Genomic DNA, 20,037 nt, shown 5'->3' with positions numbered 1-20,037 from the left:
TCTCCAACACAATTATGCGCTTTCCGTATGCACTCCAGACTAGATACGGTGACTTAGGGCTTATGATGGGAGCTTGCCATTGCTTGTCCGCGGTATTTACACCGCTCCTCTCTGCGTCATCTTAATACCACCTCTACAACTGCCGACACTATTGCCACGATTTGGTCTGTTAGACCTGTTTTCTCAAAAAGACAATCCGCAAGACGATGGAGTAGGCGGACGAATTGGCTGAGACACCTGCCGCAAATGCCGGACTGGAGTAACCAAGGATTACAATCTGACGTAATTCTCCATTGTGCGCTCCTTAACTGCAGACCAGTAACTAATAACACTACTTTCCTTAATGACTTATCAACTTCTAAAAAACTGGACATGTTGTTCCTTGTAGAAAAGTGGCAAAATCCAGGTGATTACTTACAACTAAATCTGCTTACCGCCGCTGGTTACAGTTACCTGTCTAAACCCCGTCTGACGGTCCGAGGTGGTGGATTGGCAGTGGTTCAGCGTGACAGTCTTAAAGCAACCACTGTTGATTTTCACAACATTACGCCCTTTGAATACCTGGTTGTTAAAATCACTGGGAAGGCTTCGCTGCACATTGTGTTAATCTACAGACATCCTAAGCTTCAGCTGGATTTTTTCTCTGAACTTTATGAAATACTCACTCTTGTCTATGACATGTCTGCTGCTGATATTTTACTTGTTGACCTTAATATTCATGTGGATTCTGACTGTCCATCTGCTTGTGAGCTACGTTCAGTACTAGACTGTTTCAGTTTTGTGCAGCATGTTGGTTTTTTAACCCATGCTAAGGGCCATATTCCGGATCTTGTATGTTCTACTGGTCTGCAGAATGTCTGTACATCTGGTACAGTTATTGGTATCTCCGATTACAAGCTGATTGAATTTAGCTTCGCTTATCCCCTCACTAAAATAAGTCTAAAATCAAAAATAACCTATCGTAATATCAAGAACATTGATCAGTTATCCTTCTCTATGTCTGTTGGTGCTTCCTGTCTCCACGATGTCTCTTGGTTGTCTTGCCCTATACAGATTTTATCTCTATATAATTCCACATTGTCACAAATTTTGGATCATTATGTATCTATTAAATCCTTGAATGTTCCTACTACCTGGTCATCTCCATGGTTTACAGCAGAATTGTGTACCATGAAACAATTTTGGTCGCCACCTGGAAAGGCTCTTTAAGAAGACTGGTTTGGCTGTTCATGCCCTGGCTTACACTGAACACCTCAAGGAATACAGATGTGCCTTATCGGCTGCACGTTCAAAGTACTATTCCACTCTTATTGACTTTGGTACTTGTCGCCCTAGATCCCTTTTTAATACAGTTAACACACTTTGTCAACCTGCTGGTAAAACTCTGTTGAGCACTGTAACCTATTTTTGGACTATTTTCAGTCAAAAATTATGACCATATATCAAAGTTTCCCTACTAATCATTCCTCATTTCTGTCGACTGATCATACTTCTAAATCTACAGTTTATTTATCTAAATTTAACCCCGTTACACCAACTTATATTGCTGAAGTAATATCTAAATTAAATCAATCTACTGTACCTGCCACCTAGATCTTGTACCTACTTTACTGATTAAGGCTTGCACTGCCAAACTTTCTGCCTCCATTTTCTCACTTTATCAACTGTAGTTTCCTGTGTTGCTCCAAGTGCTGCTGTAACCCCTGTTTTAAAAAACACCTGGCTCAGATCCCTTACAGCTAAAATTTTAGCACCCAATTTCTAATCTTCCATTTATGACTAAGATATTAGAAAAGGTTGTTGCTGCTCAACTCAATGATTATTTAAATTTACATAACCTGCTTGAGCCTTTTCAATGTGGATTCAGAGCCCTACATAGCACTGAAACTGCTTTACTTAAGGTAGCCAATGACTTACTGATAACTGCAGATTCTGGGATGGCCGCCATTCTAGTTCTTCTTGACTTGAGTGCAGCCTTTGATACAGTTAACCATGACATTTTACCGTCCCGACTCTCAGCTATTGGTATCTCTGGTCCCGCTCTTTCTCGGTTCACATCATACCTCAGTGATTGCCAGTATTACGTCTTCATTAGGGAATCCAAATCTGCCACTACTTCATTCACACAGGGTATCCCTCAAGGGTCAGTTCTCGGTCTAATCTTCTTTAACATCTATATGCTCCCATCAGGGGAGATTATCCGTCGGTATGGTCTGAGCTTCCACTGCTATGCCGATGGCACACAACTTTATGTAAGCGTGGATGGAACTGCAACATCTTCACCTGTTGCACTGACTGATTGCATTCAGGAAATCAATCATTGGATGACAGATCATTTTTTACAACTCAATCCTGATAAAACAGAAATCTTATTAGTTGGCACCTCTCTACCCTTCGTGGGGTAAAAATTGACATTGATGGGATCCTGGTTCAACCCTCAGCATCAGTCCATAATTTGCGTGTCATCTTTGATCAGCTTCTTACTTTTCAATCACACATCAGCTCAATAGTACAGACAGCCTTTTTTCATCTTCGCAACATTGCTCATCTGCATTCTTTCCTCAGTGTGAAAGATACTGAGTCACTCATTCACGCTTTCATCACTACCCGTCTGGACTATCGCAATGCTTTGTTTTATGGCCTCCCGACTGAATATTTCAACAGATTACGATATGTTCAGAATTCTGCTGCTTGTTTACTTACACACACTAAAAAATCTGCTCACATCACTCCTGTCCTCTGTGAGTTACATTGGTCACTGGTTTCTTCAAGAATCAAATATAAAATTAACCTTCTCACTTTTAAGGCCCTTCATGGTTTAGCCCCTCATTATCTGTCTGAGCTGCTGCTTCCTTACACTCCTGCCCGTGCATTACGTTCATTGGACGCTACACTCCTGCCCGTGCATTACGTTCATTGTCTTTTGTTCACATCACCAAAGGGAGCCGTAAACACCCACAGTGCACATGACTGCCATGCTGGTAAATTGTTTCTTGAACTACCACAGACGAGGATGAGCAACTGTGGAGTTGTGAGTTTCTAATTTACTCACTGTACCTAAATACAGGTTAGTAACAAAGGGTGGCAGAGCTTTCAGAGTGATAGCCCAGCTCCACGAACTACTGAGCCATAGAAAATCCCACTTCTATTTCATATAATCATGTAAATTAAAAAAACCTGGTTCTGTTATTTTGGCTGAATACAAAATAAAACCTGGAATTCTCTCCCTCTCAGCCTTCGCATGGAAAAGTCTAGTATTAATTTCAAACATCTGTTAAAAACACATCTCTTCAATGTGCCAGGACCCTTCCAGTGTCTTTTTGGTGGCCACTTCCGCAGGTCACTGGATGTCAGCAGTAGAGAAGTGCCTCTCAAGTACTTGCAGGCAAGTACAGTAAGTGCCCCCTGGTCATGCACTTCTTACATTAAATTTCATCTAACACAAATCTGCCACAAATATAATGCGTAAATCGTGCCTGAAGTGGAGTGAGGTTTGTAATGTCAGTGAAACAAAATGACACCTCCAAAATTTGTGAACAAGTGTTACAAGTTACCTACACATCGAAAAATATATGGTGATGCAAAGGAGAATTTAAACGTTATTCTAATAAAGGTTTCACACTAAATTGAGAAATAAGCCCACCATCTGCTGAAGTGTGTTTTAAAATGTGTTTTTAAACTTTTTAAAATAATGAATCTGAATCAAGGGCGTTGGTTAGCCCTTCTGCTACATACTGTGGCTCCCAAGATTGCTGCCCGAGTGGAATTTGCACATTTTCTTGATGTCTGTGTGGGTGTTTCTCTCCCACGTTCCATGTGAGGTCAACTGGTGACCCTAAACCAACTGACCTCAACTGGTCTAGGCAGGCTTCATTCTGAAAATATGTGACGTGAATCTGCCTCATACAGTATGTTTGTCGTATTAGTCATTTTTTTTTTTCATGAAGATGCCTTCCAGTTCAAATGTGATCAAATTTTTAATAGAAGTAAAAGTCAGTGAAGTAACAGACATAGTGAATCTAATGATACAAATGAGAAATCGTATAAAGAGCCCCAGTGCACACATATAGCTCAATCCCACAATACCCTGTGAAAAACTGAACAGAAAATGGGTTTTGGGGGAGGTGAGGTGGGAGAGAGACAGGAAGTCATTGGACCCCAGCCATCCCACCACCACCAACTGAGCTGCAACTGACCACCTGTCAATGGCGACACTGGAGGACCCTTTCATCCAAGGGATGCAGGAAGCTTCAAAACCTCTAAATTATAAAAAGAGGACTCCAGAAGACAATTTCCATGGAGAGGACACAGCCAGTTATGGTGCTTAGAAAGAAAACGTTTTTTGCTTTTGCAGGTGAAACAGCTGGCTCAGACAAATTGAAGAGCTGAGCTGGAAGAGGACAGTTCAAAGATGGGATCAGATGAAGAGAGCTGGGGACAAAAGAGGAGAACACAGCTTAGATGACAGTCCCAGATCACAAGGATACACTGTTTCATGTCTCTGTTGCATGGAGTCTTTGAAGGAGAAGCTTGTGGTGGTCTTTGAGTAAACTGCTGCTGTAATAGGGTGACAGAACTTGGTGGTGGTTACAGTAGAGTGAGGTGGAATGGCTCTTTTCTAAAACACTTGAACTGCTTTTATGAATGGAGCGATTAGTGACAACTACAGCACCTTTAAAATCCAACAAAACGAAACTATTATGGGTGGGGTGGAGGGTTTACATGTGTCATTCAACACCATGAGCTGTAAACTTGGTTAATTTTAACATGTGAGAAAGAAGTAGAAAATTAGCCTCCTCATGTTCCTTTCAGGACTTACTTTGCCTGATTGTTTTAACTTCTGCTGAGACGGGTATACCTGTGTGGCCTTTATCACAATACTCATTATAAACACATGACCATTCCCTTTCCTTTCATATGCAATTTTTTTATTTTATTTAAATATATCATGATTTTGTTCACAGTAACAGAGTTACATGTAGATAAGATAGCTAGTAACATACATAAAGCGCAAATATTGGTTAATGTATTTGATTTTTTGTCCATACATACATCTCCCTAATCGTGAAACTGTAGATCCATACACATAAAATAAAGGGCATATTTCGTGTCTTTTTTTAAACTAAATTACTCCGCAGTCATCGGGAGATGCTGAAATCACAGGAAGCCCTTCTTCTGCATGGCATGCATTGCTCTCACGATCTTTTTTTTTTTTTGGGGGGGGGGCAAAAAGCGTATTACTGTACTAAAATACAAAGTAACTTTACGGAACCCAATAATCTCGAGGGGCACAACTAGGGTTACCACTTTTAATAGGCTACAAAAAAATAAGGGACGCATACTGCAGCGGGGGGCACATCCCTTGGGGGCCAAGCGCAATTTCATTCTCAAATACGGGACGATTCCGTATTTTAAAGGACGGGTGGCAACCCTAAGCACAACCGAAACACAAAGCGCGCTTGCGCGGCCGACCCGGCAAAAGGGGGGTGGGGAGACTGCGGCGCTTCAGGTCGGTTTGTAAGGCGCTGAAGGGAGCTGACCTTGTTTCTTAGTAGACACTGTAAGTGAGGCACAGATACAATCGCAGGAGTCTTTTCTATAAAAAGAACACTCCTTCGGCTCTCTGGGCGCAGGAAAGCGTTGTTAAAAAGCACAATAGAGAACCGATTCAGTCTCATTGGCACCAGTTTGCATCACACAGGAAGCTTCATTTCCCCCCTACGGCTAACAAAAATTCGCAGTGAATGAATTGAAAACCGACGCATTGGAGTGCCTGTCGGGGCTCCTGATTTTCCCATACGCTGCATGGAAGAACGATTTATAAGTTTCTTGTCACCTTTCATTTACTGGGAGCACGCTTGGAAAAACTGGCATTGGGCATTTCGCCCCGTTGATCGTTCTTTTGAGAGTGAAAAACATTTAACAGTTGAAACGTGAAGGTGCGAATTTCGGACTGCCCGCCTCTTATATGAAAATGGTGGATACATACATATATATATATATATATATATATAACGTTTTAAATAATGAATTCATCACGAATTTTCCGAGGGAATAATTGTGTAAACGACTTTTTTCTTCTTCCACTCTTGATATGAATAAAAAAGTAATTTGTATATTAAAATACGTTAAGTACAAAGACTACAGAAATGTATCTTTTCTGTTTATCTGTGTTTGTCAATATAGAGAAAGGTTCAGTTTCAGTGAAGTTTTCTGAGGGTTGAAAGGTCAAAAGACGGGATAATAAGAAAGACAAAAGAAAAAAAAGAAAATGCGGGAAATGGCGTCAGTCAGGACGGAGAACCAAGAAGCTGCGTGTATTTTTTCCCTTTGCTCAATTGAATAAAGTGAGTCGATACCTGTTGTTAATCTGTGACAACTCCAGCGGGGCTCCACATCCTTGCGCCCTCATTTCAGATTTAAACAAAGGAGTTTTAAGAATTCTGCAAGATAATCTTAAGGTACTTGCACGATCATCAATGAGTTTGGGCACCGCTGTTATGTGTGCTTTGTATAATACGCGAATTGCGCTAACCTGTGGACACATTACATTAAAAATTAACATCTTGGGGAGTACACGTTTGGTTACAGTTAATATTAGTACAAAATTATTCACACAAATGCATAAATATTATCATTGTATTTTATGATGTACTTTCAACAATGATTTGTAAACAATGAATACTAATAATTGTTGGATGTTGTCATTAAAAACGACATGTAAGTCTGAATTATGCCCTTGGAAGTGAGTGTTGGTGCTTCATGTCCATGGCTGAGATGTTTGTTTGGTAGTCCGCTACCACGATGGTCTCATAAAATTCACAAACACAAGTAATTGCTAACATTTCTTTTTTGGTTTTCCAGTTGGAGCACAGGCAAGTCAAGTGACTTGTTTAGGGTCACACAGCATCAGTGGTGGGATTTGAACCCACAACCTCAGGGTTTGAAGTCCAATGCCCTAACCACCACACCACACTGCCCTTACAACACCATTAAACAGTATTACTAATACAACATTCCATTATTAGTATCATTAAACTTTATTCATATTATAAAGAATTACATAGTAAATCGTGACATTTTAACAGCATTTGAAAATGGTATTCCATGAAAATCAATTACACGTTTGTCTGGGCTTTTAAATCCCTATAAATTACATATTTCATTTAAAAAAATCATATAATACAGCATATTTGAAAGTGTTATGTGCTCTATTGAGATTTTTTCATTGGGTAACATATAAAATTATCTAATAAATATTTAACATTGGCTTCAGTTGACTCACAATCCACTCCTCTACCCCAATAGAACAAGAGCAGGTCTGAAAAAAATGTCTGCCTCTTTATATGGCATAACTGAAGAATTGTGGTTTAACAAATTGTTTAAAAACACAGTCACAGATCTCACTTCCACATACCAACATTTTGAAGAAATCAGAAAACGGGGTAATGCATTTGAAAAACTCCCACAATCCCTGAGATATGAGTTGTCTCATAGCCAGTTGAACCTGCCTACGTTTTTGTGAATATGAGGTCTGACTGCTCACTGTATTCTCCATCCCAGCACTTTGGCAATGCGTTTGATTCTCTAATAATTAAAACAAAACTGCTCGTGCCCTGCTTGAAAATGTGCACCACCATCTCAGGCTGTCTATCCAGAGTTACTGTTCATCTCTGCTCTCCTAGCAGCATTGAAAAAGATATTAAGTAGAGACCCATTTGTGTTTCCCCGTTAAAAAAAAAAAAAAAAGTTCTTGGCAATCTTCATCTTTATTTTCATGAGTTTTGGAATGACTTGCCAGAACCTTCTAAAGGTATAGCTTTTTCCAAACTCCTTTCCTTCAGCCAGTACCACAGGTGTTGCTTTCTTGTCCTATGATGCCTTTACCAAATCCAGAGATCCTTTGGATAACATGACATGAGTTGCTCCACCTGTAACTTGGCAGTTTTCTTCTCGTCTGGTATCCTCCAACAGGTCCACCAATTGCTGTGACAGGCAGCAAACGCCATTTGTTCATATTATCTTTCATCATCATTTGTCCACATCATCTTCCAGCAATCTACACTACTAAGATCTTGAACAGGGTCCATATAAACTTTACATCCCTGCCTTTCCTGAGATATGTGACAATATTTGTACAAATGTAACAATTGACTTCATCCAAAAACAAGTCCCCTTGTTATTATCAATCATTATCCATGTAGGTCTTGTCCAGTTGAGACCATACCTATCTGATCCAATCTGCATTTGTCCCATGTCTCCAGAACCTAGAATGTCACATCAGTTGACAAAACTACAAAGTCTATATTAGACCTTTTTGCCTGAGGTACCTGGTACATTGACGACTGCGGAGTCAGAGTGTGAGAAGTTCTTCAAATACTGCATCTTTCTTCTGTAAGGAGGTCAAGTACACCTGTTGCCTGCATGCATATGTGCAAACACTTTCTACGCTGCTACTCACATCCACTGGTGCCAACTTGAACTGCACCAAATCCTAAGGTTTATATACATGCCCACAAACAGTGGGGCAAGTTCAGGATAGGTGAAAGACCAGATCTCTGATTCTGCAGCCAATGATAAGTATAGAGGTGAGACTGACTATGTAAATTCCCTATTTTTCAATATCCTGACGTTTTTGGCTACTTTTATGTCATTTAAATAGAATTTAATCCTGAGAGCCATTTTCCATAAGCAAAAGTCTAACTAGATCTATTGTAAGCCTGGCAGCTGAGTGACCTAAACTCTCTCTTGCTTTGTGACTTCTGCTCCATCACGCCTCCCAAGGATGAGTACAATGAGGCCTCATAAATGACCTCAGTTTATAGGCAGAATCCACAGGCCTGGTTTCACAGGGTCTCTAGTCTTATAGTCACTTCATGGATCCTTGGGCAAAAAATAAATGAGCCCCCCTTTGTGTGAAATTAAACTTAATCTAATTCAACATTACCATCATGAGATACCTCAAAGATATTAAGCTACATAAAAGGTCAATAGTCACAATTAAGCTTTATGTAGTTGTGGGAATGAGAGCACCATTTATGTTTTTTTTTCCATTCACATGTCAGGTAGAGGAGTATGTTAATAATACGCCTTGCAAAACAACAACCATGTAGTCACCCTTTGATCCCCCACAGCTTCGTGGACCCTGATTCCGCTGCCTTACCAGCACTAACTATTGTTACCCCACTGGTCGTGGAATCCCTAAGTAACTTCATTTTTTGGAGAAGAAAAAACCGCCAATGTGTCTAGTCTGCTCTCTTAGACCAATCTCCCACGAGTATCTTGCTTGTACCGCAAGATCGAACGTAAAAGAAAATTTGAGTTGAGTTGTGGCTTACTTATTTCGGGTGGCGTGATTTCAGTTTGTCATAAAAAACATTTTTTACGTGTTATATGTTGAAATTAGATAGGAACATATAATGGGCGATAAAACCCAACATGCATTAATGGGTAAATAAATGCTTATCATAATAAAAAGCAATTTCCCTTAAACGGAACTTCCCGGCGTATAATGCAAAGGGTCCAACAGTTTCAGCAGACTTCCTATTTCTCAGGGCTTCGTGCGTCGCGTGCGTGTTCTCGGAGTCCACTGGATGCCTCACCTCCGGAGTGGTGCCGCCCATGGAAGTGCTGTACCACGTTTTTGTCCCCAACCTCTTCGGATGAAACTCAGTTTGTGCTGGAGGAGTGTCGACAAAACACGTCAGGTGGGCGTGACATACGCGCAGAGGCATCTAAACTGGAAGTTTAGGAAGAACTTGTGGGTTTGTGCCATGCGTAATCTGTCGGCTGCTCATTAAACTTCAGAATACTTCATTTTAAACGAAGGTTTTGTAGCTCATTAGCAATACGACTGGAAACCGAGTATATAACGGATTGTGATTTCTCCAAAAGGCAAAACAGAAAACAAATAAGTAATACACCTTTGGATTTTTTTCATCTCTCTCGTTTCGGAACAGAATGCATTATTACGAACTGATGATAGTTTGTGGGCTCTGTGGAAACGTTCTGTTACAAGGTAAGAACATGCTATCTTTATAATTTCTGCATTGATAAATGAAGTTTTAGCCATACTTTATATTAAAATAATAAACATATTAAACATTTTCAATTCACTACGGTTCAGATTTACTATGTTTCATTCGTTAGGAAAACTCCAGCAAGTCTAGAACAAGTGCGCCTTTATAAACTATTTACAGAATGCGCTTAATAATTGTAAAAGCTAACATTTAGCATGTGTGTGTTGTTCAAGGCGGCAACATGAGTCAAATTAAATGACAAACTAAGACGAAGCATTCGCGAATTTATAATATTGAAGAAAAATGTTAAGTGTATTAAAAACAAACCTAATTTCTCTCGGAATTTGTACTTAATGAGTTTCATATTTCACCTTTTACCCTCAATGTGCAGTTCAGATTAACTGAAAAACCACATTAATCACCCAGCCAATCTCAAGATTTAAATGTCACAGGTAACAATTCTTAATAGTTAAGAAGAAAACATATCGTGGAAATAAAGAGGTCGAAATAAAAACCTGCAAGTGTTCAAAATTATTATTCTATCAAAATACCCGTCCATCCAAGCAATTTCTGAACCCCTTGTCCAGTTAGGAACTGACAGAGCCGCATTCTTCGTCTTTTTTCTCGAGAAACATATTCTATTAATTAAAAGTCTAGAATTTTAGACAGTAATCGCCTGACATTTTTATATAATATATAAAAGACGATAGTTAAAAAGATGTAAAGTACGTAATAGTCTGAAATGCAAAGTGTAGTGTAACAGCGCAGTGCAGTAAAATACGCCAGCTCTTTTATATTGTGAGGTTTCAGCCGAAAGCAGTTACAAATGTCAGTCTGGTTTGTGGTCAGGTATTATATATTTTACTTGAATCAATCACAGTCGCCTACTACATTACAAATAGCGCCTCCCGTAGCGGACATTATTACATGGAGTTTTTACTAGTGAAAAACGCTCATATTCAAACAGCAGTTTATAGCTGTAGGCAATTCCCACGACGTATGAAACTTAAAGTATATTTAATGTGCTACAAATAAAGTGTTGTTTCTTACGAGCACCATTGTAATTTTAAAAAAAAGCGTAAAAAAGGAGTGAATGGGCAAACTTTGGAATAAATTGGGGTGCCGCAATGCTTATATTAAACTGCAGCACACATACATGCATACTACGTCGTAACGGATTTAGATGAAATACATCTACGGAAGAGTTGAACCGATGGACAAGTCCGCTTAACTGAGCAGACCGTTCAGATAACGGTGCCAGTGACTATGCACTTAACATCTACATCCATTGAGGGTCCTTCAGTGCTGTTTGAATGTCATTTCTTTAGAAAATGTTTTACATAATAATTGTAACCCCCTCCCCCCAAACATGTATTAAAGTATTACTACAGATACAACATTAGTTTTAGAATGCTTGTACTTATGCCTTCTGGCTTCCGACTAGGCTAAAGCGTTACAAATCCCTCCTTCCTCCATACTTGATGCCCCGACGCTTTTATAACTACGCAGTAGTTTGGTTTCTACACACAATCTCTTTACTCTCTTTAACTAAGATGCTTATTTCAAGTCGATTCTACTCGCCGATGATTTGGTCAGCACGTAGGAAATTGCATTATGTGATCTTATCCTTTAAACGGGGGCTTACAATATAAATAATATACCCGAAAGGTTTATAACTAATGTGTCATAGTTTCATTGTAATGCCGTATGAATTAAAATTAAGGAAACACAAGAGCCTGAAGGTAGCTCTGCAGTCGCCTGGATTCACGCATCACAGGTTCAACAGCCTCGATCGTGGTGTGTTCTTCTTCCAAATCCGTCAAGGGCACACAAGTTGCGTTGTCATCTCTAAACTGGCCCGAGTGTGTGCCTAGTGTGGGTGTTTGCCCTGTGCTGGTCTGGTGCCCCTGTCCAGGAGCTTGGGGGTGTTTGCCCAGTGATACATACAGTGTTACCCTGGTATCCTTGTTTCCTTTTTACTAGGAACTTGAAATTCGAATATTCTGAGAAAAGCACACGTTAATGTGGAGAGAACGTGAAAACTCCACAAGAACACGAATTTAAACATGAACGCTGGCGCGGTGAACAAGCCCCTGCGCTGTCCATTACGCCACCATGCAGTTCTACTAAGTATTCCATTATTAATAATTTAACCTGAACGAAATATCATGCCCACGCTGTGACGTATTAATTGAATAGGTAAAATGTATACGATTTCCATACCCCTGCATCCATCTTTAAAAGTGATTTGAGTTTTGGAGAAACAGAATCGTCCTGGTAGCGTTACTAACAAGGCAGGATTCAACCCTGAATGGTTCATGACAGCGGACAGATAAGCCGACCTTGAAAGCAGGGTAGTTTAAAGTCCAGTGTTATTTTTTTAATAAATCCGAATTTACTGGAGCCAAAGTTTAGTCAGGTTCCAAACATCCTGGTAATGATGCAGCTGATGCTTCAACCAAAAGCCTAAAACAAATTTTAGGCGTATTTATCATCTTTAATTTTATTACAGCTATTTTTATCATTTGTGTAGTTGTTTTGGTGTATTAATATGTAATCCGAAAAGATCATTAATCACGATCCATTTTCTCACAACATATTAGTTGAACTTTGTTTTACCTTAACAGAATAAAATAAATAAAAACAACTAAATAATCTGCTACTGCAGAAACATGTTGTCATCCAACCCATAGTACAGCCTAGACTCGCTGCAAGTCCCCTTTTAAGTAGGTATTTTATATTAAATTTTAGAGAATCACAGTTACCATGGAATTAATGTAGCGCAAATAGTTTTGGTTAACATAAATAATATATCTACTAGGGAACAATTATAAATATCAGGAAAAAGCCATATTTCTGTGCTGCCTTATAAGTAAAAATCACATAGAAGATTTGCTCATAACTTTAGCTGTTTAATAGCCTGTATAAATTCCATATACTCATTTTTATTTATCTGAAACATTTACTACTGTACATGTAGTGTATATTTCCTACCACCGACCCATTCATGTCCTGACCTGCTTAATCCAACTGTGCAAACTTACCTTGAGTTATTTAAAATACTACACATATTGTTAACACCTATCTGTATTTATGCTAAATTCTATATACATAATCGTTTCCTTCAACTAGCAAATCTGATTAAAGTGAAACATCAAGTTTTCATACAGATTAAATTGTCATAAAAGTAATTTTCAGTTACCAAAATATTAAATATTGCTGTTCAATTTTAGAAACGCAACATAAATCTAATCTAAAGGAAATACTTGTCTTATGTTTTCATGTTTTTAAAATCGGTTGACAAGTAAAATGATTGAATGATCGAAAAAAAGTCAAACAAGTCAATTCATGTTAAATGGAATAGAAATAACATATAAAGTATAGGGTGAATATTTAGACCCTTGAAGTTTATTATTATTATTATTAGACATTTTGAATGTTATTGTTTAGACCATAAGGCACCTGTTGTTAATTGCTTTTTTGTTACTTCTGCAAGGAAACATTTCATTGTGTTTGAACAGATGATTTTTTCTTTATTAAATACAGCAAAGAACGCCTGCATATTCATTACTCAATTTACTGAGCATGCCTCATCCAGTAATAGGGTAATAATAGCATGTTAGTTTAAAAAATCTTCTTTTCGGAAGTATAGGAATGACATCAATTGACAACGTTCTGTATTATTATGCTATTGTGATGTCTGTAGTTACAAATGGAAATGGTGAGCAGCACAATGTTTAAATGTTGGGGAGGAGGCGATGAGGGACTCAGCGTGTTCTGGAAATCGCCTGAAAAGTTTTAGATGGCTAAACCACAGGGGACCTCTAAAAATGAGTTGCATGCAAAAAAAAAAAAAAAAAGTTTTTCAAATTTGAAAAATGCAGAAATGGGTAAAAAAAGGTGTAGTTTATTAGTATTTGACAGATGCACCGTTAACCTGTTATTTAAAGTAATTTCAAGTGGTTTTGGTCAATCCCAATAGCACATTTATCTAATGAGACTTGAAATGCATTCATTTGGACCCTTCTGCTCTATCATAGTACTGTGATTGATAACCACTTAATTGGAAACCAATGACCTCTTAACTGCATATAGATAAAGGATTTGTGTACAATGCACAATAAAATGTGTTTTTTAAACAGTAGCACTTGTTTAGTATAAGAGAATACAGAATAGCATTGCCTCTTGTGGAATGCACTTCTTCTACTTTAAATTAGTTTTTACACATAGTCACTTGTGCATGTTTAGTGCATGTATAGACAGATAGTGTATACCAATGAATTCTCTCACCCATGTCTGTATTATGAGAACACCAAGTGCCTTGTAACCACATTTAGTACAAGGCATGTGTAAATATCATACCATACATTCTAATAGCTAAACATCAAGTTTATTTTATTTTATGAGTGTTTTAGTCATAGTGTCTTTTTTTCAGTCAAAGATGCTTTATACAGAGCACTTTTAAAATCTAACTGTTTTTTCACCTCATGGTCCACTTTCACATCATTGACCTCCTGCATAATCAAACTCAGTTTATGGAGAACAGAGAATGAATACATTCAATGACTGACATGATGAATGAATACATTTTTTCAATGTTGACCCTGTGGAAGAAAAAGGTTTGACATAAGGAAGGATGTTCCCCACAGACAGAGTGGAGGTTGCCTGCCTTGTAAATATTGACACTAGGGGTGTCTGCCATTGTGTTGCATGCTGAGTCTTTTAAAGTATTCTTCATGTGTATTCTGCTTGCAGAAATGTTAAGCAGTAGATAATAAGAGTAAAGCGAATATTAATTAGCTAGATTTCTGTATTTATAAATCAACTAGTGGTGCCTTCCAACATCCTACAGTTAAATAACTTAATGTTAGTCAAAACTGAAAGACAGGACACTCCTGGTACTTAATACAAACATAGTCACTAACCGGTAGCTATTGATAATTTCTTATTTATAAAGCAAATTAAAAATGACGGCAATAAGCAAAAAAGTGACTATTATGTCTAAAATTGCCCTAAACATAATCAGGTTTTCTTTAAGATCTCATGCTATTACAAAAGAAAACAAATAAGTATTAACAAAGTTTATGAAATCAAATTATATATTCCTAATTGGCAGTCATATTTTATTAGCATATTCAATATATTAGTATATAAATGGGCAGCACAGTGGCGCAGTGGGTAGCAGTTAGGAGACCTGGGTTGGCTTCCCAGGTCCTCCCTGCGTGGAGTTTGCATGTTCTCCGGGTACTCCGGTTTCCTCCCACAGTCCAAAGACATGCAGGTTAGGTGCATTGGCGATTCTAAATTGTCCCTAGTGTGTGCTTGGTGTGTGTGTGTGTGTGTGCTCTGCGGTGGGCTGGCACCCTGCCCAGGGTTTGTTTCCTGCCTTGCACCCTATGTTGGCTGGGATTGGCTCCAGCAGACCCCCGTGACCCTGTAGTTAGGATATAGCAGGTTGGATGATGGATGGATAGTATATAATTGTATATTATGCACACATTTTTTGCAATGTATATAATATAGCACAATTATGATTACAGAAGCAAACTGTACTTTCATATTATTTTGAAGTAATAAGACAACAACTGCTACTTAATAAGTTGTGAGTGAAGGAAGCTTCTGAGATCATTACATTGTGATCCATATCACACTACCTTTTCTTTTTTAGTGTTTTCAGAATCTGACAATGCTTTTTCCTTGGAAAGACTTCTGCTTTTAAATCTAGAAATTAAGGAATTTAGTAGTTGACTAGACAACTTTAATAAAATCAATTGTTGAACGCTTTCATTATTCTGGAACATAGTGAAAGTGCCTGGATTTGAAATGCAGAACAAATTGAAATTTAATTTTTAGAGTTTATGGGGTCATTATTGTTGTGTGTATGGAGTACATTGAAATTCTTACTTGCATGTGCTACTCAATTTGCAACACATCGTCAGTCTCCAAAGTCATGATCAGTTAATTATTTACATTGCCTTAAACCATCTATCTTTGTTATCTGAAATAACTGTTTTACCTCAGTCTTTCTCAAATTAAAAATCTCTGAACACATTTGTCATTAATAGCTCTTCCCTCTGAAGACAGACTCAGATCAATTGCACAGATTTATATTTTTAAAAACAAAAAACAAAAAACAAAAAAAAAAAAGACAACACACACCCCGTGAAACATTTCAGAATTTAATTGATGTAGAGGTAAAGACTCCTTTTCCTCTTAAATAATTTCTAACTTGGGTAAAATATCTCACAAGCACTTTGAAGAACAAATCTAGGTTTGTGTCCAAAGGATAAGACAATAATAACAGGCATACTGCAACAAGCACAAAATCAAGCAGTCTAATTTGGCTAAATGTTCAGATCAAAACAGGAATTAGCTTCTAATTAAAATCTGAAATATGAAGATTCAAAATACTCCTAATCTAGAAACTGCGAAAATTAATAAATGACAAACTCTAAATGTAACTATCTTTAACAGAAGATACAGATAAGCATCTGATTAAAAAGGTTGGTCAAAATACTAGGAAAACACAGAACGGAGACACAGCGGACTCCAAGGAATGACACGCATAAGCAGGAAAGCCTGCAAAAGAAACACACCCACTGCAACGGGCAACCATCCAAAAACACTTGCTTTAGGTGTCTGAGACAGGCAGAGAGAGCACCCTCGATACACCATATGTGAAAAGATTGTTTTGGGCAAAGCAGTTTAATGAAAGTATACACAAATGAATGTGAACATAGCATGTGGAGAAAATGCATGGGAAACATCAACAGATTTGAATAGGGATACATTACAGACTCAGTGTTTTAAGGGCACCTACAGTCTGGAACCTTGCTAAGCAATTTAATTTCCTTCCTAGTGTAAAATAGTAGAGATGCCAAGTAAATATGGCTTTCCGACACACTGTTATAATGTGGAAAGAGAAGATAGCACTGTAAGAAAGGCAACTTCAGACTTTTAATATTTTTAGAATATGAATCACTATAAGCTTTCATCATATAAGTAATTATAACAAAGAAAGAAAAAAGAAAAATAAATTGCTTAGTTTTTACATTTCAGTAATGTAAATATGTGTTATTCTGCTTCTGATATAACTTTATTAGAACTGTAGTACTTCAAATACAGAAATAGAACTGTAAATTGATATGACCAATACTTTATAAAAGTGAGCATATACAGTGTATACACAGACACACTTGTTTGATTTAGTGCATTAAGCATAATCCACTGTTTGGTGGAATCTGGAAATGTGTATAAAAAGCAAATAGTGTAATCACAACAGCACTGTAGTATTCAGTTAGTGCTGCAGTTGGCCAATGAGAGGATGCAGGAGTGAGCCTTCCTGCTTCTGTGTTCATTGACAGGTTCGTAGTACGCTGGAGATGCTTCTACAAGCATCTCTGTTTATAGGTCTGATGCAAACAATGACGTGAATGTGGTTTTCACAGCATCCAATTTCTTTACTTTCTCCCTTATTTTTTTAAAGGTTTAACTTGACTTTGAAGGACAATATATTGTATACAGTAATGTATGAAGTGGCTCTGGCAGATTTTTTACAAAGAAAACAATAACAAATGGCACAGTGGCTTGGTACTTTGAAAGCATGCGTCCTAACAACTTTTGGCCTTGAGAACGCAGCAGAAATGCTCATTGGAGTGGATCTGATATAAATAGTTATGTGTAATAATAAAAAATAAATGTACTGTACCTGCTTGAAAAGACTAACATCACACTGAATTTATAACAAAAGCATAAAGTTTAAATGATCCACTCTATGTGCTCAATTTAGAAATGCTAAAAACTATGTTTACAGGCCTCTTGTATATTAGCTATAGCAAATGATTCCACTGATAATTATAACAATGTTGCACATATTGCCTTCCTTAATATGTTCTGGCACTGCCTTCCTGCCTTTTCTTTCTGGTTACAGATAAGCCAGCTTCTCTCTTTGATTTTGTCTGTAAGCATAAGTACTTTTCCTCAAAATTTGCTTCTATTAGACCTATCAAATCTTTCTCTCTCCTTTCACTAATGCCAACTGCTCTGTCTTGGCAGTGCAGAAGTAAAATGACTTCTTGCCCCCTGATAGAAATATTTTGAACTTCTTTCTTTGCTTTAGGACTGTCTGCCTCTCAGATTAAGGGCTCATTCTTTGAATCCATTGAGAATTAGTCTACCTCAGTCTCAACAATGAAAACTCAATTATTTGGGGGTCCACTGACATCACAGTTACGGCACACTTTGGATAATTTGGCAGTGTGCTTAGCATAAATATACAGAAACATACAGCATGTACGTGTAAAGCATACTCATGCTGCTTTAATATAGCTGTCAGACATTTTTATTTTTAGAAAATATAATCTAGATACCCTGTTTATTTATTTTCACATTTTTACCTTGGTCTGTCAGAGATCTCAACTACAGAAATGTCTAGCCTAAAGTAAGAAGAAACATATTAGAGTAAAAGTCATTCTTGTGGCTGGAACAATAGGGCATGTAGTTTTTAAAAGGTTAAATGATGAGGTTAAAAAAGAGAGGTCAGCTTCTTTTTAGCTCATTGAATGTTCAACAGTGACTTCTGTGATCAGCTGGGTCTCCCATGGTGAAACTATTTACTTTCAGTTATCCTCAGTCAGCTAGAGATTCATTACAGTCATTAAGGGTAAATATGAATTTTCTCTGCTAGTGAGGGGGACCACAGAGATAGGCTGATTAATAAGATTCACTGAAGCAAGTGGGCTTTCCTTGATTGTGCAAAACATAATTTGCTAAGATTTTACTAATTACTTTGCATTAAGGAAACACAATCATAATTATGATGTTATTTTGCATTGTAAAACTTGTATTCAGTACCTGCTCTACTACACTGATGATATCAAACCGATTTGTCTGAACCTGTGAGGTTGACTACCTGGCTTCTCAAGCCTAAGGTTTTTCCACTTCAAGTTATTATAGTACGCCATGTTTTATTATAGTAATCTGGAAAGTAAGGTGAACAAAATTTTGTCTCAGTTTTAGTGCAAAGAACAAGTGAACATGTTTTAATGTTTCAACAGCATCCATAAGGTTGCATCACAAAATTGCTTCTACTCTTTACCCTGGTTACTATTAAAGGAACAGATCAGAATAAACTTGGTTACTTTTAAAAAACAATAGCTCCAGTGACATTTTTTAAATGTTTCAAAATTGTGACTGTAATTTATTTAAACTAACCAATTTAATCTGAGATAAAAATACATTTATTCCTTCCATTTACTGTATAGAAATCAATTTCAATGGTTAAAAATAAAATTAATGCTAATATAAATTACTGGTCACATCAGAAATGCAACATGGCCAGTTGACTAAGGGAAGAGGAACACAAAAACTCAATTTAACATCATGCCTAGAAAAAAGAAAACCTTGGGTTTGGCAGTATTATTTACAAACAAAAGCCATAATCTCTCCTGACAGCTTCAAGTGCAAGGCAGCAACCAATAACAAACTATATATAGAGAACAACTCTTGAGAAATGTAGAAATAAAAATCAGGCTCTTCAATCATCATTTAATATACATTGAGATGCAGTGCATATTAGCACATCTTTGATTAATTCTAAAACAGCAATCAACTGTGAGGCAAGTACATGAAAATATGAATGAAAGCACCTCACCACTTTCAGAACTCATAGCTAGCAGCTCCAGTGCCCTGGCTGTCTTGTCTTGTCCCTCTCTTTGCTAGTTTTTCTCCCTCTGAACTTTCATTTTTTAATAAATGTAATTAAAATGTTCATATTCACATGCATGGTAAATGAGAATGAATTCTGTAGGTTGACACAGTTGCATAGTGTGAAGCATATAAATGCTCTATTTATCCTTACCAAAAGGGTTCAGTTATATTGAAAGCAGACCTGGTTTGTGGAACCAGAGTGATTATATTTTGCACATTCAGCCATGCACTGTACAAGCAATACTTTGAGAAGAGTGTTGAACGGGCTGTATTAGTTGTGAACATCCTACCAATAATCTGGCAGAGGCAG

General features: G+C 37.6%; 1 protein-coding gene across 3 annotated transcripts in view; it reads left to right on the top strand.

Moving 5' to 3' along the window:
* Nucleotides 1–9,708: 9,708 nt before the first annotated feature.
* The window catches only part of flt1 (fms related receptor tyrosine kinase 1), a 161,192-nt gene continuing 150,863 nt past the window's right edge, over nt 9,709–20,037 (top strand). For 2 of the 3 annotated variants that reach the window (XM_039745508.1, XM_039745506.1), the window contains exon 1: nt 9,709–10,018. In XM_039745508.1, the coding sequence (XP_039601442.1) occupies nt 9,961–10,018 (58 nt within the window). In that variant the 5' untranslated portion in view covers nt 9,709–9,960. The remainder of the gene's footprint in view (nt 10,019–20,037) is intronic. The other variant, XM_039745507.1, reaches the window with a different exon arrangement.

This window comes from Polypterus senegalus, chromosome 2, assembly GCF_016835505.1.
Source record: "Polypterus senegalus isolate Bchr_013 chromosome 2, ASM1683550v1, whole genome shotgun sequence".
Classification (NCBI taxonomy): domain Eukaryota; kingdom Metazoa; phylum Chordata; class Cladistia; order Polypteriformes; family Polypteridae; genus Polypterus; species Polypterus senegalus.
This window is presented reverse-complemented; position numbering and strand designations above follow the sequence as displayed.